The 25,089-nt window shown below is 43.7% G+C and overlaps 2 protein-coding genes across 2 annotated transcripts; both read right to left on the minus strand.

The window, feature by feature from the left end:
- Positions 1-3,525: 3,525 nt before the first annotated feature.
- On the minus strand, positions 3,526-4,674 carry LOC128870107 (E3 SUMO-protein ligase ZBED1-like). Its single transcript, XM_054112711.1, has one exon. It carries the CDS (start codon positions 4,672-4,674, stop codon positions 3,526-3,528), a length of 1,149 nt encoding a protein of 382 aa, XP_053968686.1.
- An 11,607-nt stretch (positions 4,675-16,281) lies between these two features.
- On the minus strand, positions 16,282-22,089 carry LOC128870108 (uncharacterized). Its single transcript, XM_054112712.1, has one exon. It carries the CDS (start codon positions 22,087-22,089, stop codon positions 16,282-16,284), a length of 5,808 nt encoding a protein of 1,935 aa, XP_053968687.1.
- Between the last annotated feature and the right edge of the window lie 3,000 nt (positions 22,090-25,089).

Below are 25,089 nucleotides of genomic sequence, written 5' to 3' on the forward strand. Positions count from 1 at the left end.
TGCTTACAAATTGGGTTGATCGAATGGCCTACTGTAAAGCCAGTCGTGGCAGTCATTTGAACGATATTATTTTTCATTCATAAAAGACAATGTTTAGTCTTCAAAATAAAAAAATAAGTTTGAAAAAATATTGATTCGTTTTTTTTTATAGCCGACTCAAAAAGCAAATTTTACATAGGCCACCCTATACGTGGCCCGTACACAATGTGCTAAGTCAAATTCACAGAATGCCACTCCACATCGGGCCAAAGTCCAGAACAGAGAACAGCGATGCTTAGTGAATATTTCTTTCGCACTCTTCCACTCAACCCGGAGCGATAAAATGACAACAGTAGCAGTGACGACGCCTCATAAAATAAGTTCTTAAGTTTTAGTTATAAACTCAGTCTGAAATAAAGAATACACATATTTTTTTACAGAGTGTCCCATTTTGTTTATTGTTATAATGGATGATGTTAAATCAAGATCAGCAATTGGCTATACCATTGGAGTCAGAGAAAGAAAAAGTTTGTGTTTTATTGTACATATTATATGACGCTGACGGATACGGAAGATAGTGCGCAAAGGCTTTTGTACATATGCATTCGAACAATCTGCAACAATATTCCATATGCAGATCTCTAATACAAAATCGAAATTCATGACCATATATGCACAAATATCCTCGTACGTGCAAACTTGACTCTTATGGACGAAGCGTGGAGGAAGACATGAGTTTTCAATATTTACCATAGCATTACAAAGTGATCTTATCAATGATGGTAAAACACAAAGATTTAAAGCAACATGCACTTTTGGCTCTTTAAGGCGCTTAGTATGGAAAGCGTGAAAAACAAAACGCTAATTTACAATATAAAAAATGTCTCCGACCAATCATGACTTACGCTATCGAGGCATGTGTAGACACTACAGTTACACAGCAGGCTTTTACTAGTACTGAAATGCAGATGCACAGATCAATATGTGGACACACAAGACTTGACCACATAAGCAACGAAGAAATAAGATAAGATATGTGAAGTACAGGTCATTTGTAAATGGAGCCAGAGAAGACGCAAAGAATGACCCAAACATGTTATAAGTATACGAGATGACCAACTAGCTAGAGCTGCAATTAGATGGAAGGTTGCAAGCAAACAGAGCGTCTGGACGTTGTTGTTGGAGAATGCTGCTGAAGTGACAGTCCTTATATGTATATATATATATATATATATAATTGGCGCGTACACCCTTTTTGGGTGTTTGGCCGAGCTCCTCCTAATATTTGTGGTGTACGTCTTAATGTTGTTCCACAAATGGAGGGACCTACAGTTTTAAGCCGACTCCGAACGGCAGATATTTTTATGAGGAGTTTTTTTTCATGGCAGAAATACACTCGGAGGTTTGCCGTTGTCTGCCGAGGGGCGACCGCTATTAGAAAAATATTTTTCTTAATTTTGGTGTTTCACCGAGATTCGAACCAACGTTCACTCTTTTAATTCCGAACGGTAATCACGCACCAACCCATTCGGCTATGGCGGCCGCCAGTCCTTAGTCGGATATGAATCCGGGTCGTTCCGGTAACATAGAAACGACTACCGTGGGAACGATCTGGACGTCGTCCTAAGCGATGGTATGAATGTTGGATATCGGAATCGCAGAATGACTAGAACCCTTATATTTCAATATACTTATATACTTTTTTTCCTTGTTCACTCCCCCCGGGAGCATAGGGCCTCGACAAGACTCAGTCTTGCGTTGGTATCGTTAATTCATTTGCTTTCTGACAGGGTAGGTGACTAGCCTGCCGCTACCAGTCTTAAGTAGTGGGAATGCCTCCTGTCGTTGCTTGGGAACAACGCCTTCTTACTGCTTGAAGCGCCATCTGTATGTCACATTTTTCTAGCAGAAGGATCACACAGATGGCTGAGGACTTCGCTAAATTTGGTGTGTCGGCGCTATTACCGTGATTGCCCGCTTCCTCTTGCTGGCGCCACTGATGCAATGTGTAGCTATGCTTTTTGCATTGTTTTTTAGCAGCCACAATGCAAGTAATGCGCTGACTTTTGCGCGGGAGTAAGAATTGGAAGGATAAGGTTGTTGGGGCTGAGGAACGATTTTTTTTTTTATATAGAAACTAGGAAAGTGTAAATTTGGAAAAGTGCGAGGACCGTACTGAACGTGCGATTCGAACCCACAAGCTCTGGGATGACAGGCTAGTGCACTTACGTTAGACTACCGCGGCCGCATTATATATATATATATATATATGTGTATTATAAATTATTATATATATATGTATTATAAATTATTCAATATTATCTTTAATGTCATGTTATTTTTAATAGTTGTAAAGAAAAACAAGATAAAGTAGAGGAATAAGCAGAATTACACAAAAACATTAAATTCATATATTGTTTGTCTTACGCTTTCTTCTTCTTGATTGGTGCGATAACCGCTTACGCAATTTTGGCTGATGTAAAAGTTAGAGGTCTTTCAAGTAAAGGTGAGACTAGAAAACTTAATTAATTAAGACTATGGTAAAAATATTGTAATTATGTTAGAGGAGCAAACATCAAATCAATTTTTTCAATCCTGATTTTACTAGAAATTCTGACATTTTTGATATATTTTCTGAGAAAGTAGTTCTTAACAGTGTAGAAGGTATTTGGTTTCCTGATTTGTTCAAAATGTGGGCAGTCGTCTAGTAGATGGCTGACCGTTAATGATGATGAGTGACAATGTTGGCAGCATGGGGGGCTGGAACCATTGAAAACGTATGAATGTGTGGCGACTGTGTGTCCTAGTCGAAGGCGGACAAATGATTTGATATCGTTGCAACGGCAATTTAATAAGTAGTTTTGTTTTATCCTGTTCGGATTATTTACGATATAATGGTAGGAAGAGGATCCCCAAGCGACCATTTTTGCATTATAGTGCCTGTGATACATAAATTTGTGGACTAGAGGTGGAGAACTATCGATAGTGGGCGCCATCGATATTCGACGATAGTTAATTTTGAACCATCGATAGTGTCGATAGTGCCATCGATAGTATAGCCCAACAAAGAAATTTATTTTAAATGAATACAAGAAAATTATAGTTTAACCAATTAACCAAAAGTTACGGTTCAAAAATAAAAGAATGTTAACATTTTTTTCTTTGAGTCGGGTTCGCCTCTCTGAAATAATTTGGCCCGCCTTGCTGAAAGTTCTTTCGGATTCTACGTACGTAGCGGGAATGCAAAGATATTTGCAAAACAGCCTTTCAATAGAGGGAAATTTAGTTTGATTCACCTGGAAAAAAAGTAATATATTTAATTATATAGAACTTATAATTCGTTTTTTAGGCATACCTTCATCCATAACAGAGGGTCCATATCTTGAGCGGCAATTGCCCTCTCCAGATATTGCCTTTTAGTCAGGATTGCATCCACTCGTGAGTTTCCAACTTTGTTCACCGATCGCCCACCCAAAAAATCAAACAAAGAGTCCTGGGAACTTGTATCTTGGTATTTTGCTAGTTCATTTTCAAAAAATGTTGCTGCTAGTTCAGCGTTTGAGCTGTGTTGAAATCCATTTTTTTAAAGCGTGGATCCAATAGCGTAGCCATCATGCAGACTGTCCTTTGCTCATATATGGAAAGGCGTTTCTTTATTGACTCCATTAATATTTTTGTCATAGTTTTTCCTTGCAAAGTTTGTAGCAGAGGTGAAACACTATCGATTTTGCGGAAAAGTCCATATGCCATGGGTATAATTAGCGATATGGTTACATACTTTCCACCAGAAATTTTCTCACTTGCTTGCTGAAAGAAAGCCAATACCTTTTCAATATCTTTTAGCGCAAGTATTTCCTCAGCAGTAAATGGCTGCGGTGCATTTGTCGTTGATAATAAGACTTTGGCAATGGCATCGTTCGTTTCTAAAATACGCTCAATCATGAAATAGAAACTATTCCATCTAGTGGGTATTTCTTGCAACAAAGTATACGCCGAGACTTCTTGAGCTAATTTAAATTTTTCATTCGTTATAGTGCTTTTTTTAAAGAATCGAACAATTGATTTACACTTAGTAAATAAATCTTGAAGTACTACGTCATCAACTTTTAAAGCATCTTGCACCACCAGATTAATAGTGTGCACAAAGCATGGCAAATTGCTAATTTGCAATATTTCACATGCTTTAAGCATGGAGCTGGCATTATCTGTTACAATGCATACCGTTTTATTGAGGATGTTCCAATCAATAAATATTTCTCGCAATGTATCTGCAATGTTTTGCGAACAGTGATTAGTTGTGCTTAACAGTTTTTTCGTAGCCAATGATGCTGTTTTTAAGTCGTGATTATAAACAAAATGACCCGTCAAAGTCAAAAAACTAGCATTGGCACTTGATGTCCACAAGTCACATGTAATAGTTATATCCGAAACATTTTGAAGTATTACTGATAACTTGGCAGAGGTTTCCTTGAAATAATTTAACATAAGCACATCTCGTAAGTGTGTCTTGCTCGGTAGTTTGTATCTAGGATCCAATACCTGAGTGTATTGTACAAACCCTTCATTTTCTACAATATTGTAGGGCTGCACATCTTTGGCAACCATCTCAGTTAAGGCTTTGTCAATGTCCGTCTTTCGCTTAGAATTCGAATCGTACAAGACGGCTCTTTTGAAGTAGGACTCTACAAAGTTCATACTCGATCTGCAACTGCTGCTTGTAGACGCAGTGTCGTTCCTTTCAGCACCTACAGCTCGTGTGCTAGAGTCTGGTTTTTTAATTTCCAAGCCAGAATGAAACCTTTTCAAGTGGTCGTGCAGGTTTGACGTATTGCCGCTTGTCTTGTATTCTTTGCCGCAGTCAAGACATTTTGCTAATTTTTTGTCGTTGGACCTCTTGAAATACTTCCAGACATAGGAAATTTAACTTTTTTTGTAATACTCTGTCTATCTGGTTCAGAGTCAGTGCTATTGCACTCGCAGTCCTGCTTGTCGATAGTTGGGGGGACACTCGACGTTTACCTTAAATTCCACACATTGTCGATCAAAATACTTATGTATAATATATTAAACATACCTATTTTTAAAAAGCGCTCCATATCTATCTATTTTTTCTTCTTGGAAATTGCTGATACAGAACAAGCGCGAACAATTTTTTTTGGCGATGCGAGACGCCTGCTATCGATGGCACCATCGATAGTGCCATCGATAGTTTTCCACCTCTATTGTGTACGTCTTTTTTCGAAATATAGTCGAAAGTTATAAGTGGTTCTTTCCCAGCGAGTTTAGCCCATTTGTCCACAAGATTGCTCCCTTTTATGCCTGTATGGCTTCATGAGCTTTATGCGGTCGCGATTTTTTAATAATTTGCTCCGGATACAGGAGATGATGCTTCTGCTTACAGCTGCGTAAGCTGAGTAAATTTGGTTTATGTTGCTTTTCGCACAGTTACCATAAATGAGAAGGCCATAGTCTATCTTCGATAATACGAGTGCCCTAGTTACATTTATTAACGCTGAAGAGTTAATCAAACAGAGCTTATCTATTTGGTAATATTAAGCCTAACAGCCAGTTGTTTTCTTTAATATGTACAATGTTCTTTGAAAGTTAAGTTTTTGTCAAAAATTACACTCCAAACCTTTAAGTTAACACTATTTACAATTTGATTGTTATTATAACTTAAACTCCTCATCATGTTGGTCTCCTTGACGCGGGGATGAGGTTTAAGTGGTGGTCTGACCCCCATATCATGGGGGCCAACCCGAAACGAACTAAGAGGGAAGCTCCATATGGGGATTGGCTAGCCATCCATTCGCTTTACGGCGTACTTGGTGGCCACCCAATTACCATGCGAAGATCACCGTACCGACGAAGATCCCTTTGTCTTCCCCAAACCCCTTCTCTTCTTCTTAATTGGCGCGATAACCGCTTACGCGATTTTGGCCGAGATTAACAAAGCGCGCCAGTCGTTTCTCTCTCGTGCTAACCGGCGCCAATTGGACACACCAAGTGAAGCCAAGTCCTTCTCCACCTGATCTTTCCAACGCAGAGGAGGCCTTCCTCTTCCTCTGCTACCACCAGCTGGTACCGCATCGAATACTTTCAAAGCCGGAGCGTTTGTATCCATTCGGACGACATGACCCAGCCAACGAAGCCGCTGGATCTTTATTCCCCCCCAAACCCCTTACATCCCGTTATTTCCTCTCCTAGCCCACCCCCTAATCCAGGGTGTTATGCGACACCGTGCCCATTGGATGGTTTGCAGCCAGGGGGTTCACCAGACCAGCTGTATTTCAACGGCGCCTTCCTAACACCGGGCCGCCTTAGGAAGTAACTGTGGCCTTGCCACGGCATGGGGCGCTGCCGTGGTGGACCGTTTTGAATTCCCTATTATATAAATAGACCACTGCGCTCGCCTCGTCGAGCAGGTGGTCGTACGAAAAAGATGAATACCAGCAAAAAATTAAGCAACAAAACTTCCATTGTAGCGGGAGCAGGCTACAGTGGTCGTAATTCTACTGCCAAACACACACATAACGCTCTTCAGCGCGGAGCACTAACACTGCTGAGGAAGAGGCTCTTCTGCGTTCTCCGGCTGGGTCCAATGGTGCTGCTTCGGATAGCAAGAACAGACCAAGGATCAAGCCTGATAAAGAGAAGCTGAATGCCAAAGCCCGATACAAGGCCGGGGTCAAAGTTTGGTACCGATTTGGCAGCAAGTCCAACTTGACGAAGCAAGAGGAGGAACGGTTGGCTTAGGCCAGAGAGGAGATCAAAAATGGCCGGGCCTTCTACGCAGCCTCCAATCCGAAATATGCGAACAAAATCGAAGAAGAGCTAGCCATCAAGAGGCAGCCTCAGGGCCATCAAAAAAGCACAAGCACAGGCACGAGAAGGCTAAACCGAAAAACGGAGACGAAAGACCTACGACGTCGGAAGCAGCGGCAGCGGCCAGTGAAATTGCCAAGAGACACCTCATAGTGGCACTCACTGACCGTAGCGACCAGCTGGGGCGAATGTCGCAGGAACGGTGGAAGGTAGTGGAAATGAAGCTACTGGAAACCCTCTTTACTAAAGTGGACGCAGAGCCGAACGCACCCATGCCAGCATTCGACGGAGCAGGGTGGTTCAGCGGCGTCAAAATCATAAAATGTAAGGATGACCCCCGCTCACATGGGTAAAAGAAGCGGTAAAAACGCTTCACGGCCTGTGGGAGGGAGCATAACTGTAAATCGTTGATCGCAGCTGCATTCCCTCAATACCGAAGGCAAAGGTTTTCATTCCGCGAGTGGTAAAACCGGAATATGCGCTGCTACTACTACAAAGACAAAGCACAAACGTCCCGACAGACGATTGGAAAGTGTTGAGCGTGGCAAAACCAGCAACTGCTGATGGTGGCCAGGACTACATTATCCAAATCAACAAGCCGGCAGAGGACCTGCTTTACGCGCGATTCGGGAGGATGGCTTGGGGAGTGGGTAGCGTGCACCTTCGCCTCAAAAGGCGCAACCCGACAGATGACAACCGCAACACGCTCGCTGCGGGGGAGGCGGAAAAGGATCTCGGTATAGAAGAGATCCTGGAAGCCTCCCTCAATATACAGGAAGTGGAGAAGGGTGACTTGGAGGTAGTATCCAACCCCGAGAAGGTACTGAGGCCAGATGCTGAAAGTCCTTCAGATAAACCTCCACAAAAGTAAGAACGCCTCAGCCGAGCTCCTGCTCAACATAGAGGGAGTCGGCTACGATGTGGCTCTAGTCCAGGAACCATGAATAGCATCGGGCAACATAGTATCCGGTCTAAAATCACACAACTAGAACACATGCATCCTGATTGTAAAAAATAAGGTAAGAACAGCGATAATGGTAAAAAAAAGTATATGTTCTTATATTGATCATAATCTCTATTCAGACGGTCTGACAGTGGTGGCGCTGGAGGGCTGCAAGAATGAGACGCTACTCTTTGGGTCCTGCTATATGTCGCATGATGAAGAAACACCAAAGACGGAACTTCGGAAGCTGGTAGAAACAGCTGCCAGAAAGAAGCATGCTCTGGTGGTAGGAACGGACGCAAACGCACATCACACGGTCTGGGGAAGTGCAGACATAAACGACCGAGGTGAGTCACTATTTACCTATATTCTTCAAAGTAGCCTAGAAATAGCTAATAGAGGTGAAGAACCAACATATGTGGGACCAACCTCGTAGAATGTACTCGATTTAACACTCTACACAAGCAGGCATGTTATGGTTCAGGAATGGGAAGTGTTGAGTAGGCCCTCATTCTCTGATCACAGATACATAAGCTTTCACGTTATATTCCGCTCAAAAAACAAGCTTACATCCTTTAGAAATCCTACGAATACGAACTGGGACTTGTATAGGGATATACTATCAACAACACCAATGATACCCCGGAAATACAAGTCACACGTCGCGCTTGAGAAAGGAGTTGAATTGTTTGCAACTACTCTTGTCGAAGCCTTTAAAAGATCCTGCCCTCCAACACGTAATATACGCAAGGTGAAGCCTCCTTGGTGGAACAGGGAATTAGGAGCACAAAGGCGTAGAGTACATGAATTCTATAGGTTTTCCAAAGTTGCTGACAATGAGATCTGTTGGAAAGAGTATAAGGATCTACTAAAAGTATACAAGAAAGAGATACGTAAAGCCAAGAGAGAATCTTGGAAAACTTCTGTAGCAGTATGGAAGACACTAACGATGTGGCTAGACTTAGGAAACAGCTGTGAGGACTCCCCAGAAGACCTAGTCAGTACACATTTTCCAGGGTGTGCGGACACTGTAGATCTCGAACCTAGAGGAGATATTGTGCACGAAATCCCGACGAACGTAATTACAACCAACAAAATAGAATGGGCTGTACAGGGGATGCCTGAGGTTCAGCTACGTCCCTGTATTGTGGAGAGAAGCGAGAGTTGTGTTTATTCCAAAAGCAGGAAAAAGCAACCCTCTATTCTCAAAGCAATACAGGCCCATTAGTCTGACCTCATTTCTCCTGAAAACGTTAGAGAAGACTCTAGATACGTACATTAGAGACCCAATTGCGCCGGACAAATTATCCAAGGCGCAGCATGCTTACACTAAAGGCAGATCTACTGAAACTGCACTTCACTCTCTTGTACTAAACATAGAAAAGGCGTTAGAATATATGGAGTATGCTCTAGGAGTTTTTCTAGATACATCAGGGGCCTTTAACAACGTGACAAAAGAAGCTAATTTAAATAGCATAGAGTCACTTAATGTGCAACCCGCGGTTTATCTATGGATAAGGCAGCTATTAGCTAGCAGAAAGATAAGAGCGGAGTGGAACGATGGCAGCGTCAACAAATTTGCATGCAGAGGTACTCCGCAAGGTGGGGTACTATCGCCGCTATTATGGTTACTTGTAGCAAATGAAATTCTTAAGAAACCTGACAGAGGGGCACCAAAACTAGTGGCATATGCCGATGACATAGGTATAGTAGTTACGGGAAAGTACCTGGACACCATCAGTAATGTGATGAACAACACTCTCAAAACGATGCACCAATGGGCATCTCGCGCAGGGCTAGGGATAAACGCGGGAAAAACGGACATGGTACTTTTTACCAGGAAGTACAAAGTTTCGGCGTGGAACCTCCCGAAGTTAGGCAACAACGAACTACTTCTCAAAGATTATGCAAGGTACCTCGGAGAGGGTGAAAAAGGCCAGTAATGCGCTGTACGCATGTAAAAGAATGCTGGGCGTTACTTGAGGTATATCACCCTCTCTGATGCATTGGTGCTAAACAGCAGTAGTTAGACCGATATTGCTGTATAGGGCCTTAGTATGGTGGACTGCGACAAGAAAACTGACATACTTAAAGCCACTGGAAAGGATTCAACGACTCGCTGCCCTGTGCATAACAGGAGCGATGAAGACCACTCCAACGGCGGCGCCGAAATGATACTCAGCATGCCACCTATTGACCTCATGGCGGAAAACCTGGCAGCGAAATCCGCTGGGAGGCTAATGGCTGCGGCGGTATTCACCTGCAGAACCTTCGGCCACAGCTCAATAGGAAAGTGGAGCTCAGGTGGCACGGACTACATGACTCCGTTCTTTAATTGGGAGAGAAGATTTCGCACAACAATTGAAGAGGAGGGATGGCACAAAGGCATGAAGCCTGGCCATAGAACTTTTCACATCTATACAGACGGCTCGAAAACTCCAGACGGAGTGGGAGCGGGTATTTACTGCTCAAAACTAGGAATAAGGCAGCCTATCAAGCTGCTACACCACAGCAGTGTTTTCCAAGCGGAAATTTTTGCTGTGAGGAAGGCCGCGGAGCTAGCCTACACTAGAACAAGAAAGAACTCAACAATTAATATATACGTGGATAGCCAAGCAGCAATAAGAGCAATAAGCTCATATTGTATTAAGTCCAAAAATGTTCGACGGAGCTGGGAGGCCATAGAAAGGCTAGCCGCAAACAGTAGGCTGCATATCTACTGGGTACCTGGTCACAAAGGCATTATGGGGAACGAAATAGTAGATGACATAGCAAAAAGTGCTGTAAGACTACCATTTGAACAAGAGAACGACATACCAAAACCGCTAAAAACAATATACAACGAAATGGACGACCATATGAAAAGGCAAGTGGAAGCTAGGTGGACTAACCTGACCACATGCAAAACAGCAAAAGTCCTGTGTAGAACTAACGACAAAAAACTGACTCAATTCGTACTTACGCTCTCGCGAAAGGACTGCAGAACTATCATAGGTATGCTAACAGGGCACAATCTATTGGCTGCACATGCGTACAAGATAGGGATTACTAACACGGACAAATGCAGAGAAGATGTTGAGGAGACTTTAGAACACCTTCTGTGAGTTTGTCCGGCATTATTAAAAACGCGACTAAGATGCCTGGGAGCCCCACTGTTTGAGGGTCTGACGTCTCAAAAGCGGAGCTCCCGCCCTACTTAGATTCGCCAAAAGCGCTGACATCCTACATGATGTCTACTTTAGGTATTCATAGAGGTCGGTCTCCATCTGGTATCGCTAGGGACCAAAAGGTCTATGCGTGGCCTATTGCCAACCAGCTAACCTAACCTAATCTATAACTTAAACTAAAGTAATTACATTTATGTTTCCGACAAGTATGGAAGTTTTTGCATTTATTAATAGATACGCTGGCACCCGATGATGGATGGGGAAGCCAGCACCAGCAAAGGACTTTCCGTAGTTTTCCGGGGACTTCGGGCGTATCTCTTCGACTTCCACTAGGCCAAAACGGCAGGCAGGGCAGAGTAAATGGTCCTTCTCTGATCTTTGTATGGCTACTAAGAACTTGGAGCGCTACGGTAGCCAGAATGACTCTCAGTTATCAGAGAAGCATTCTCAGACGCTCGAGTGGGCCAGGAAGGTCATCAGAGGAGCAGAGGAGGGCAGCGGAAAGGGAGTGGAAGCGAGTGCGCAACAACTGGATTCGGGAGTAAAAAGGCAATGCTCCCAGGGGGAGGATGTCTCCCAAGAAAAGAGACCCACGATTGGTGGTGGCCCACCAAAATCGTTTAGCGAAGTCGCTAAACAGGCGAGCTCCATCATCCTTGGGGTGATAGACAGTGGTAGAGAAGATGGCGCCATCTCTAGGAGGAGTGGAAGGGGGTGGTGTCCGCTATCTCCGCAGTTTTCATGCGAGTAGCGAGGGAAAACCCTGGACGCCCCCCAAGCTGTGAAAGTGCCGGATGGCACTCCGGTTCCTACAAGAGAATCGTCTGCGCTGACGAACGGTCATCCTCAATGTATATATGTATATAGCGGCAGTGACCTTGGTGGGAGAGGCATGGGAGGGAGGTAAGCTGAAGGCAGTGGACACATGTGCGTCCGTCTGGCTCCCCTCCGAACCCTCTGCTTCGAAAGAGATGGCGGAAATCCTCCGCTATTGCAATCCCAAACTTTCCACGCACAACTGGAGGGTGGCTAAGATGGAGAAGGGATCCTATTGGCAAGCGCTGGTTCTGCTGAATGCTAAGTTTCTCAGTCCTCTTGCTGATGCAAAGGGGGTCATCAGCTATGGCTCCGAGAAGGTAGTTCTTAAATTCTACCAAACCGATGCCATAGGAGATGCCCCCGCACATCCGGAAGTGCTGAGAGAAGTAAGGCTCACAGTGGAGGAAGCTCCTGTGGACATGGAAGTGGAATCCGTCACGTCGGATGGTGACAATTCGGATGAGGTCCGCTCTTTGGGGTCCGTCATAAGCATCGGGTCGTTCTTCGACAGGGCGAAGGAGGAGAGGCTTCTGACCTCGGAGAGCGACGACGCCGTCCTTGGGGTGCTGGAGAGGATCTTGGAGGATGAATATTCTTCAGATAAATCTTCAGCACTGTAAGACGGCGTCCGTCAACCTACTTTTCCACCTTGAGCTAGGTGGAGCTGATAGTCCTGATCCATGAGCCGTGGCTGAGCAGTGACGGCATTTCTGGGCTCAGGACCAAAAGCTACAAACTGGTGGCGTATAGAAGGACAGGCAGGAAGATCTTGTATACTCATCAGGAAGGAACTTAACGCATTTATTTTGCCGAATTTCAGCAATGAAGACATTGTGACGGTGCGCCTGCTGGAAAGCTATTGCTAATGTCCGTCTATATGGCACATGAAGACGAGGTGGAACCACCTTCGGCGCTGCTAAGGGAAAACCTTGGCTGAAGCTAAACGCAGGAAAATCGGCATTATTATAGGCACTGACGCGAACTACCATCACACCTGCTGGGGAAGTTCAAACATCAATGCTCGAGGTGAGTCACTTTTTGATTATATTTTAAACGAGGACTTGTTTATGTGTAACAGAGGTAAAGACCCCACTTTTATTACCGCAACCAGAGAAGAGGTGCTTGACCTCACTCTGCCTTCTTCTTCACTGATCAACCGAATCTCTGATTGGAGGGTGCTAAACGCTCACTCCTTCTCGGACCATTCCAACTTGAATTCGGGGCCGGAGCTGGTTGCTGGAGAAGTGTCGCCTGGCTTGATCCATTGACTCCTTTAGACCCTTCAAGTCACCTGGTCCTGACGGTATCATTCCTGTCCAGCTGCAGAAATCTGTGGAGGTATCATGGCGTGGGTTGAGCCCTATCTATGTGAGCTGCGTAGCCAGGAGCTATATACCGGGATCATGGAGGGCCGTGAGGGTTGTTTTTATACCCAAGGCAGGCAAGAGCTCGCATGTCTCCCCTAAGGACTTCAGGCCAATCAGTCTCTCATCTTTCTTACTGAAAACCCTTGAGAGACTGCACATAAGAAGCGAAATTCCTTGGGGTCGGTGGAATCTGCCCAGCATACAATTTTCAAAGAGGTTGAAGAGTCTCTTTTTCAGAAGCAGTCTGCGATGAGCGCCTTCCTCGACATTGAGGGGGTTTTAGCAACGTCCTCCTGGCCATTATCAGGTATCTGGGTAAACTGGGGGTCGAAACCGACCTTATTAGATTTTTTTATAAAATGAAGATAGTTTCAAGGTATTCAGAGAAGGTATTAGCTTTCTCTAAATTGGTTTATGCCCATGTGGTATCTGTTTTTCTTATTGGTAGATATTGTATAGGAGGATGGTTCCATGTGTAGAAGTCCACGCAATAAGGAAAGTTACTGATCGCCATTCACTTGGGAATGGCCAGGACGATTCTTCTGCATATGGTCCAAGCAGCTCACAACGTCCGGGATTAGCCCACGTATCCTCTGGTTAGCTTCCGAACACCCGTTCGGGAGTGAGCTAACGTGAGAAGGCGAAGCATTCCAGGATAGCTGGTTGTGCGCTGGGTTTGGGACCCGCCACTTAAAAATCCCCCCCAATGAAAAGATTAAAAAAGCCTCGGATGAGAACTGCCTTTACTGATGACGACCCCTGCAAACGAAAAAAGGAATATGATTTGAGGGCATGCACCTGGAATGTCCAGTCCCTTAATGGGGAAGGTGCCTCTGCCCGGCTGGTTGATGTCCTCGTGAGAGTAAAGGCTGACATCACTGCCATCCAAGAGATGCGATGGACGGGGCAAGGTAAGAAAACCATAGGACCTTCCGACGTCTACTACAGCTGCCATGTCAAGGAGCGCAAATTCGGTGTCGGATTTGTTGTGGGAGAGAGACTTCGTCGCCAAGTACTGTCGTTCACTCCGGTGGACGAGCGTCTCGCAATAATCCGCATCAAAATGCGATTTTTTACCACCTCGCTGATTTGCGCCCACGCCCCGATGGAAGAGAAGGACGATGCGACCAAAGATTCCTTCTATGAGCGCTTGGAACGTTCGTATGAGCGCTGCCCCCGCCACGACATAAAAATCGTGCTTGGCGACTTCAACGCCAGGGTGGGCTAGGAGGGAATTTTTGGTCCCACAGTCGGAAAATTCAGCCTACACAACGAAACATCCGGTAACGGACAGATTCTGATCGACTTCGCCGGGGCCCGAAACATGGTAGTCTGCAGCACCAGATTCCAGCATAGAAAGATACACCAAGCTACCTGGCTGTCTCCTGATCGAAAAACGCGAAACCAGATCGATCATGTTGTGATAGATGGAAGACACGCTTCTAGTACGTACGATCCGAGGACCCAACATCGACTCGGATCATTACCTTGTTGCAGCCAAACTGCGCACCCGCCTCTGTGCAGCAAAAAACGTACATCTACCTACGCAAAGAATGTTCGACATCGAAAAGCTGCAATCACAAAAGACAGCCAGAAGATTCGCCACTCGACTCTCACTCCTGCTCTCCGAAAGCACTGCCCAACAAATCGGCATGCGCGAGCAATGGAGCAACATTTCTCGTTCCCTACGTACCGCCGCCGAAGAAGAAATCGGATTCCGGCGAGCCCGAAAAAACAATTGGTACGACGAGGAATGTCATGCTGCCGCAGAAAGAAAAGATGCCGCCTATAGAGCCCCGCTGCGATCGGGCGCAACGCGAGCCATGTGGGATCGCTACAGAGAGCTGAAAAAGGAAGAGAGACGTATTATCCGAAAAAGAAACGAGAGGCCGAAATACGTGAGTGCGAGGAGCTTGAGATGCTGGCCAATAGGAACAACGCCCGAAAATTCTACCAGAAAGTTCGGCGGCTTACAGAAGGTTTTAAGACCGGGGCGTTTTCCTGTAAGAACAAAGACGGCGATCTGGTGACTGACGTACAGAGCAATCTTAAATTATGGAGGGAACACTTCTCGAACCTGTTAAACAGTGACAGCTGCTGTTGGTCCATTAGTTATTGATGCAGTTTTTTGAAGAGTGGGATTACGTGCAGATATTTTTGGATTGTTTTCTGTGGCTTTTATAGCTGGTTTTTTTGCATTAATATCTTTATTATTGATATCGCTTTTTTTGTTACCGGATCTTTGATCGCGTATCTTTTGCAACTCCTTAGCAACAACACAGCCTCTATAACTAGCTGGGTGAGCTTGACCACAATTCCCGCATTTTGGTTGTACTTCTTTGTTTGTGTTTTCCAGTGCATTTGACGCACCTTGGCTGTTTGTCGCAATAATTTTGCGTATGACCATAAGACTGGCATGATTTACATTGAGGAATTAGTTTCGATTGCTTCACAGCCTCAATCTTAACTACGGAGTGCAGAATAGCTTTTGTTTCATAAATTTTTTTAATGCTTTCACTTTTATCAAAGGTGAGAAGAAACATATCTAAAGATTCTTTTGATTTCCACCTTAATTTATTGACGGCGTTTGTGGCCTTTAATCCTTGGTTTTGCAGATCAGCGACTATTGCTTTTGCTTCGTTTGAGTGATGTAAATTTTTCACCATCACTTTAATAGGTCGAGATTGCTTATTTTCGTATGAGTACCATGAAAGATTCATGGTAGATAACGTTTTTGTTAATTTTCTATAATCATCGGAGTGTGTTGCAGGCAAAAGCAACAATGGCTCAAAATACGAGGCTTCCGAAATTATAATAAACAACACTTTAAGTTCACTGTATTTTATTTCTTGTTCATGAAATATTTTATAAATATATGAATTTAAAGTTTATGAAATTAATAATGTTTAACAAGTTGTTTAAATTGCGTTAACTTAGAAGTGAAGTTTTTATATATTGTCGCGCCTCGTACGCGTCTGAATTTCCGTAAGCAACTGGACTTTTAAAGCACGCTTCGGTCAATTCAACGGCGTTTACAGTTCAGGCATGGTTGCATTTTTTGGTAAAATATTACAAAGGAATTTTTTAGTATGAAATGATAATTCAGGTTTAGTACATAAATATTTGAATACAGTTTTCGTCTAATTAGTACAAAAAACAATTTTAATATGGGATTGTATTATTAATCGGTAACATCCTCCCCCCCGTGATTCGCATCACTGGTGAGAGAATCACTACCAACGTCGAGCACTGCAATTTTAGACGCTGGTCTCCGTAAAATTCCTGTTGACGTCTTGACTAAAACAGATCTAACTTGACCATCTGGGGCTGGCTTTGCTTCTGTTACGATACCCCGTTTCCAATGGCCTCGGCTCTCGTTGTCGTCGCAAACTATAACGATGTCACCTACAGCTATCGGCTTCAAGGTCAAGGTAGGAAGATACTCCAATATCCACCTCTTCCAGAAAGTCTGCTTCAGCTGCTGCGCTATGTGCCACTGCTTGCGTAAACATATCTTCTCTGACAGCGGTGGAGTTTGTACATCATTCGCGCAGCCTAGCAAGAAATGATTGGGTGACAGAGGCTCGGCGTCGGTACTCTCTACCGGCACATGTGTTAATGGACGCGAATTTATTAAATTTTCTGCTTCAATCAGAAGACTTTGCAGGGTCTCCAACTGTGGCGCTCGTTCCTTCAGCGTGAACATCAAAACTCGTTTTACGCTTCTTACCATTCTTTCCCATATGCCCCCGGCAGATGGATTGGCAGGTGCATTGAAAACCCACTCTACACCTCGAAGATCACACTCCGATTGCATACCGCTTTGAACGTTCACCCAATCTTCTTTGCTTGCGCCGACAAAATTTGTCCCCATGTCGCTTCGGAGCCGTACCGGTACACCTCTTCTGTTTATAAAGTTACGGCAGACAATTATGGCAGCATCTGTTGATAGGTCCCTAGCTAGTTCCAGGTGAATGGTTCTAATAGTTAGACACGTGAAAAGTGCAACCCAACGTTTTTCTTGACGACGGCCTATGGCTACTAAGACAGGCCCAAAGTAGTCAACGCCTGAATATGTGAACGGACGAACGAACGGCGTAACTCGATCGCTCGGTACTTGGCCCATAAGTGGTGATTCGGGAATAGCGGATAAATTTTTACATTTCTGGCATTTAGCTTTAATTGACCTCAATAATCGGCGCGCACTAGGAATCCAAAACTTTCGACGTATGGCGCACAACGCTGACTCAAAGTTGTGGTGATGAAAAAGTTCGTGATAATGCTTAGCTACAAGACGTGATATAGGATGACTCCTTGGCAATATTATTGGTCGCTTTGTTGACATTGGTACGCATTCGGTATAGTCTATCCGACCCCCTAGTCGTATAAGGCCCTCATTGTCCAACATCGGGCTTAGCTTAAATATAGAGCTGCATTTCGTAATTGGCGCACCTTTACGCAAAGATTCAACTTCGTCAGCAAAAACATCTTGTTGTACTAATAGGCATATCAGTAATTCAGTTTGTTTGATCTCATTCGCAATAATTAACTTTGATGCATATACGTTTCTACGTTCATCAACCTTACGGAATTTCATTATGGCATATCGTACCCATGTCATCACCCTTAAAAGTTTATAGTAATTTGAATACTTATTAAATGGAATTACTCTATCCGCTGACGATATCGTATATATTTGCTTGGAGCGTCTCTCCTCTTGGCATTCGCTATTATCAAATTCGGTTGGCATGCCTGGCCAACTATGCTCAGGCAATTTCAAAAAAGGCGGACCATTTAACCACTTACCATTTTGAGAAAAGGTTTTTATGCGTGTAGCATCATCAGCTGGGTTTTCTTTACCTGGTACCCACCTCCACTGACTGGCTTCGGATGTTTGCAGGATCTCAGCTATACGGTGTGCCACGAACTGCTTGTAGCACCTGGCGTCAGACCTTATCCACTGAAGAACTATTTTTGAATCTGACCAAAATGTTGACTCACGCGGCTGTACGTCGTGGCTGTTGATGACGGCTTCCCTCAACTTTATTCCCAAGACGGCTGCTTGTAACTCAAGTCTCGGAATGGACAATGGCTTCAGCGGGCTGCACCGGGATCGGCCAGCAACGAATACGATGTCTGTATTATTTGCGTGATGAATTCGCCAAAAGGCGATGGCAGCAAATGCGATCTCACTCGCATCAACAAAAATATGTAGCTGTATATCGGCATTCGGATTCAAAAATTGTATGCCATAACATCTTGGCATTTTTAAATTTTCGATGGTATTCAACGTTTTGTACCACTGCAACCACTTCTTATAAATGTCTTCGGGGATTGGCTCATGCCAATCTATACTCCTGGTCCACAGGCTCTGCATCAAAACTTTTGCCCGCAGCACCAACCCACACGCGAAACCTAGCGGATCAAATATAGACATAGTAACGCTCAGCATCTCACCTTTCGTTGGCCGTCTACTACAGTCTAAAACTGCTTTGGGCACTCTAGAAAACAGCAATTTGAAGAAAAAGTAATCTTTGTTTGGGTTCCAGTGCATTCCAAGCACCTTCTCGGTAGCACTCTCCCCTTGGCATATATAATTTCTTTGTTGCTTACACGGCTGCTCGTTGTGTAATACAGCTTGCAGAATGTCGTACGAATTTGACGTCAACCCTCTTAACTGGAACCCGGCGTGGCTATGGATATCGATGACATCCTTGGTAACCTTAATGCATTCTTCGACAGTATCGAAACTGTCCATATAGTCGTCGACATAGTGCCGATCCACAATGGCATTGACGGCTCTTGCATTTACATCACGATATTTTTCTGCGTGCACGTTTTTTACAAATTGTGCAGAACATGGTGAGCTAATTGATCCAAATATCATGGCGCGCATAACGTAAACGTCTGGCGGTTTTGATCGATCGCCCCCTCTCCAAAGAAAGCGCTGCGCATTTTGATCTTCGTGGCGAATCAGAATCCGGTGAAACATCTCACATATGTCACCACATACTGCAAATTTGCCTTGTCTAAACCTACACAATATTGCCAACAGCGATTTTGGTTGATACTCCTCCGGTCCTTTCATAAGGGCACAATTCAACGACATATTATTTATTTTTGCTGCGGCATCGAAAACGAGTCTACGTTTGTTTCCTTTGTTTACATTACATGTGGCGAAATGTGGTAAATACCATGTGCGATCAGCATTTACATTAGCTTCATCGGGTGAAAGTCGCTTTGCGTATTCCTTTTCGATGTACTCGTTGATTTTTGCTTTATACCATTCCCCGTAGTCTTTTTCCCGTTCCATTTTCATTTCAATTTGCTCTAAGCGCTTCATGGCCATACTGAAACTTTCGGGAAATTTCACATTATCTTTATGCCAAAGCAAGCCGGTTTCATATCTATTATTATTTACAAACCTTGTCGTCTCGTTTAATAACTTTTCCGCCCTAATATCGGCTTCTGAACGAACGCTTGGCAATTGCTTTATTTCAAATTTTTCTGCTGCAAAATATTCTGTTATTTGTTTACTAATTTCATTCAATTGTGCGGTGCTTTCAATATTGACGTGACCAATAGTACCCTCACTCGAACGATATTCGTTCGATCCCAATAATGTCCACCCTAACATTGTCTTGTGGATTGCAAAGCCATCGTCCAAATTCACAGTTTTTATTGTTCGTATTAGCTCTGTATGCGACAATCCAATAAGTATTTGCGGCACTGCATTATTGTAATCGGCGATTGGTATATTTGCCAATTGTTCGTGACGTTGTATGAAGTCGTTCAAATTCAACGTCTGCTGCGGCAAATACAACTTTTTTGTTGTACGCACTCCCCTCATTTCATAACTCGTTGCTGCTTCATTTGCGCCGGCAATTTCAAGTGACACTTGCCGCGACTGTTCGCTCATGCTTTGATTGCCTATCCACTTCAGGCGAAGTAAATTGGATTTGCCTTTGAGGCCGAGAACGTTCGCTATATTTTCCTCCAATAGGGATATTTTTGCGCCTTCGTCAATGAAAGCGAAAATGTTGATTTCGCCTTTGGGACCTTTCAGCTTGACAGGCAAATATTTGAGGAGTGTTTTGTTACGTTGTGGTGAATTTGATCGAGCGAGTGGATGTTGTGGATTTTGATATACAGTTTGAACAGTTGCCACAGCTTTATCAGCAGATGAAATATTGTTTTTGTTATTATCACTGGAACTATGAAGCAACCGATTGTGGAATTTATTACACGAGGATATACCACACACTCGTCGCTTGCGGCAATTCTGTACACTGTGACCAGGTTGCAAACAACAAAAACACAGATGCTTATTTTTCACTATACTCCAGCGATTCGAACAATCGGCATCTTTAAATTTTGAGCACGTATTTAAAATATGGCTTTGGTCACACACTAAACACTTCTTTTCTTCTTTTGTTACAGTCATTACGGGCTTGGACGACATTTTAGGTTTGTGGCACACAAAATCGTTGGGCATATACTTTGTTGGCATAACATCTATTGCCATGGACACATACATGGCTGTGTGCTGCAACCAATTGCTAAATTCACGCACAGTGGGATATGGCTTTTGCATTTCGAAGATGTGGCGAGTCCACTCTTCCCTCTTGTTCAGCGGCAGTTTGCTGATTAATTCGTCGAGCAACATTGGATTATTTAGATGTGGTACCGCACCGGATTTTTCTAGAAAGGCAGCTAAGTTTGATACCATTGTGCTAAAATTGAGTATATCGGCGATTCGTCCTCCGGTAACGGGTGGAAACGCTCGAACTTTCGCTATTTGGCTTCTAATAAGTAGCTCTGGGCGACCGTAATGAAATTCTAATGTTTTCATAGCCGCATCTACACTGGATGGGTGGATCAACAACGATTCCACCTGTTGTCTGGCTTTCCCCTTTAGGGCTTTCTGGAGACGTAACAGATTCTCCAATCGCGAATATGAATTCATTTCCGTGGTTTCCTTAAAGGCCACAGAAAACATAGGCCACTCTTCGGGAGAGCCATGAAAATCTGGCAAATCTAAAATTTTACGTACCTGGCTTGCGCTGGGTGCTATTTGAACTTTTTGATTGATGAGCTGCGGTGTGATTTGTGGGTTGGACGCTGCAGGCATGTAGCTTGCTGGCAGAAGATTTAAGGAATAAGGGCTGGTGTGGCAGTACGCCTGCATTATTGCTGGCGGGCACGTGGCAGACCGGATATAGGGGCCGAAGGCAGCGTCGGGCTTGACGTTGGCAGAAGTAACGCTGGCAGAGGTAGCGTTGGCGTAATTGGTGCTGGCAGTTGTAGCACCGGCAAAGTTGGCGTTGGCAGAAGTAACGCTGGCGGAGGTGGCGTTGGCATAATTGGTGCTGGCAATTGTAGCACCGGCAAAATTGGCGTTGGCAGAGGTAGCGCTGGCGTAGGTGGCGTTGGCATAATTGGTGCTGGCAGTTGTAGCACCGGCAAAATTGGCGTTGGCAGAGGTAGCGCTGGCGTAGGTGTCGTTGGCATAATTGGTGCTGGCAGTTGTAGCACCGGCAAAGTTGGCGTTGGCGTTGGCATAATTGTTATTAAAAGAATAAGTCTCGGCAGGAATAGCGCTGGCAGAAGTAGCGCTGACTGTTGTGAAGTTGGCAGAGGTAACTTCGGTTGGCTTGAAGCTAACAGGAATAGCTTCGATGCTAGGTACGTCGGCACTGATGACGTTGTTAGCGGTTTGTTGATTTAGGGTTTCTATGTATTGGACTTTTTCCTTTTCCGATGACGCTAGCGACTTTTGCAAGGCTTTTATTTGCTCGCGTAGTTCTTCGATCACTTTGTCTTGCTGAACTATCGCGCAATCATTTTCGTCGTCACTCGAACTTCTTTCACCATTTTTGTCGGCCATTTTGGCTTCGCGAACTTTCTCGACGCGTTTCTTATGACGGAGGTTATAACGCGGTACTTCTTCGCCGGATTTTTCGTAGGCGCGATCACCCGAAGATTTCATGAACAATTATTACGGTTATCGAAAATTTATATAAACGCGATTTTTTTCAGCATTGATATGCAAAATTAAGGACAATATATAAAAAGATGTTGCAGGCAAAAGCAACAATGGCTCAAAAAACGAGGCTTCCGAAATTATAATAAACAACACTTTAAGTTCACTGTATTTTATTTCTTGTTCATGAAATATTTTATAAGTATATGAATTTAAAGTTTATGAAATTAATAATGTTTAACAAGTTGTTTAAATTGCGTTAACTTAGAAGTGAAGTTTTTATATATTGTCGCGCCTCGTACGCGTCTGAATTTCCGTAAGCAACTGGACTTTTAAAGCACGCTTCGGTCAATTCAACGGCGTTTACAGTTCAGGCATGGTTGCATTTTTTGGTAAAATATTACAAAGGAATTTTTTAGTATGAAATGATAATTCAGGTTTAGTACATAAATATTTGAATACAGTTTTCGTCTAATTAGTACAAAAAACAATTTTAATATGGGATTGTATTATTAATCGGTAACAGAGTCTGATGCATTAATTTTGTATACCTTGTTGTTGAGAATTTGTATTGAGTATTTTTTTTTTGTCTCTTTTTGGCGATACTATATATTTTTTGGTATTCGCATTCTTCCGATATCATTATTGGTGGGGGCAGATGAGGTCGACAGCAGCATACAGCTTGAAAAGTTCTACCTAGCTGAGGACGACAACCAACCCGATGCCTAAAGCCATACAGGTGAATCTGCAGCACTCGAAACGTGCCACAGAGAACTTGGATGTTTCCAGTATGGAGGGGGACATCGACATCGGATTCATATAGAAACCCTGGATCAGGGACAATGGGATCAAAGGGTTTCAAGACAACAACAACATCAACATATTCTACAATAAATCAGACGGTAAGATCATGCATAGTCACTAAAAGCACTTAAAAGCTTTTCTGTGTTCTAATTATAGTACTCCTGATTTTACTGCGGTGAAGGTGGAGTTGCAGAAATCGGCAATATACCAAGCTTCAGTATACATGCCACATGATAAACCGGCGCCTCCAGACGAAGTGGCTCGGCTCCTATCAACACGGACAAACTGTTGATGGGCTGCGACGCAAACGCGAGAAACGAGCTCTGGGGCAGTTCGGAAACGAATGAAAGAGGTGAGTCACTTTTTGAATTCTTATTAAATACCACCCTGGACATATGCAATGTAGGGACCACCCCAACCTTTACTTTCCCGAGCTCAGGAAATTTTCCAGGGTGGGAAGAGGTCTTAGACATTACTTTATGCACAAACGATAGCTCCCAAATAGTCACAAATTGGAGGGTATCCACCTTTTTCGGACCATAGTTGGATTCTCTTTGACAACAATCTCAAACTTGAGAAAGCGATCCCATATAGAAACTCCAAAAGAACAAACTGGCACACTTTCCGTAGAGTAACCCCGTCTAAACTTCAACATATAAATAAGACCATAACGTCAAGTAAATATTTGGATGAGAAAGTAAGAGCTTTCGAAGCTTCGTTGACGAAAGGGCTTGAAGTTTCATGTGCTGCCACATATGGCAAAACAACTTATCCCACCTGGTGGAATGAAGATTTAAGTAAGCTCCGGAGCATGACAAGATAAATCTTCAACATCTGCTAGAAACACAAGCATTTCAAACCCTACAAAGATTGCATTAGGGAATACAAGAAAGCGATCAAAGAGGCTCGGACAGAGTCTTGGAGAGATTTTTGTAGCTCTATTGAATCAAGCAAAGACACGGCCAAAGTAGGTAAGCTCTTATCCAAAGAACACTCCTGTCCTTCCTTCTAGAGGAAAGAAGACGGAGAATGGACAAAATCCTCGGTCGACATACTAGAGTATCTTATAAACACACATTTCCCAGGTAACACAGAATATATTGAGAACAATAGTAAACGTGTTCAAACAACGTCATCCAATACAATCAACTACATCATATCCCAAGATAGAATTCTATGGGCGATGAAAACTTTGAGCCATACAAAGCAGCCGGCCTAGATGGGATATTTTCTGCCCTGCTGTGGAAGTAGGGCATATTCCAAAACGCTAGAGAAGGGTTAAGGTGATTTTTATCCCCAAAGCTGGTAGATGGTCATGATACAGCGAAATACCTCAGACCCATCAGCTTATCCTCCTTTATTCTCAAAACTCTCGAGCGATTGTTGGATATATATCTCAGAGAGAAGATTGCAAGCGCAACGATTTCAACATCCCAACATGCCTACCTAAAAGGAAAATCCACAGAGGCAGCTCTTCATGAGGTTGTAAATATGATTTAGAATACAAACAATACTCACTAGTCCCCTTCCTCGACATAGGGGGTAGTTTAACAATGTTAGCACAAGATCCATAATTGAGGCCCTTAATATGTTAGGCACAGACATAGGTCTCAACGAATGGATAGAAAACATGCTTAAAACTAGAATAATCATCGGTGAGGTAGGCAGCAACAGGATAAAACGCTCTGTCCATAAGGGAACCCTCAGGGAGGGTCTTATCCCCCTGCTGTGGTTACTAGTTGTCAACAATATCCTTACCAAATTCAGCCGAAAGGAAATTAAAGTAGTGACGCACGCGGATGACATAGTGCTCTTGGTGTCAGGAATGTTTCCAATCATAATCAGTGAGATTATGGAAGGAGCTCTGTTATTACTCAGTAACTGCTCCACAGGCTGTGGTTTAAGTGTAAACCCGAGCAAAACAGAAGTGATGCTATTCACTAAGAAAACCAAGATACCAAACTTTAATCTCCCAAAACTAAACGGCGTCAGTCTTACGTTAACCCAACAGGCAAAATACCTAGGTGTTATTTTAGATCCCAAACTCAGCTGGAGGTCCAACGTAGATTATAGCACTTTACACATGTAAGAGAATCTTGGGTAAAAAATGGGGTCTCCAATCAAAACTATCCAATTGGTCCTACACAGCCATTGTACGGCCAATACTAACATATGCGGCACTAGTCTGGTGGCCTGCAACTT

Source organism: Anastrepha ludens, chromosome X (genome assembly GCF_028408465.1).
Source record: "Anastrepha ludens isolate Willacy chromosome X, idAnaLude1.1, whole genome shotgun sequence".
NCBI classification, from domain to species: Eukaryota; Metazoa; Arthropoda; class Insecta; order Diptera; family Tephritidae; genus Anastrepha; species Anastrepha ludens.

What these genes read in the sequence shown, in the direction of transcription:
- LOC128870107 (XM_054112711.1), bottom strand. Translation starts at nt 4,674, where the DNA reads ATGAACTTTGTAGAGTCCTACTTCAAAAGAGCCGTCTTGTACGATTCG.
- LOC128870108 (XM_054112712.1), bottom strand. Translation starts at nt 22,089, where the DNA reads ATGAAATCTTCGGGTGATCGCGCCTACGAAAAATCCGGCGAAGAAGTA.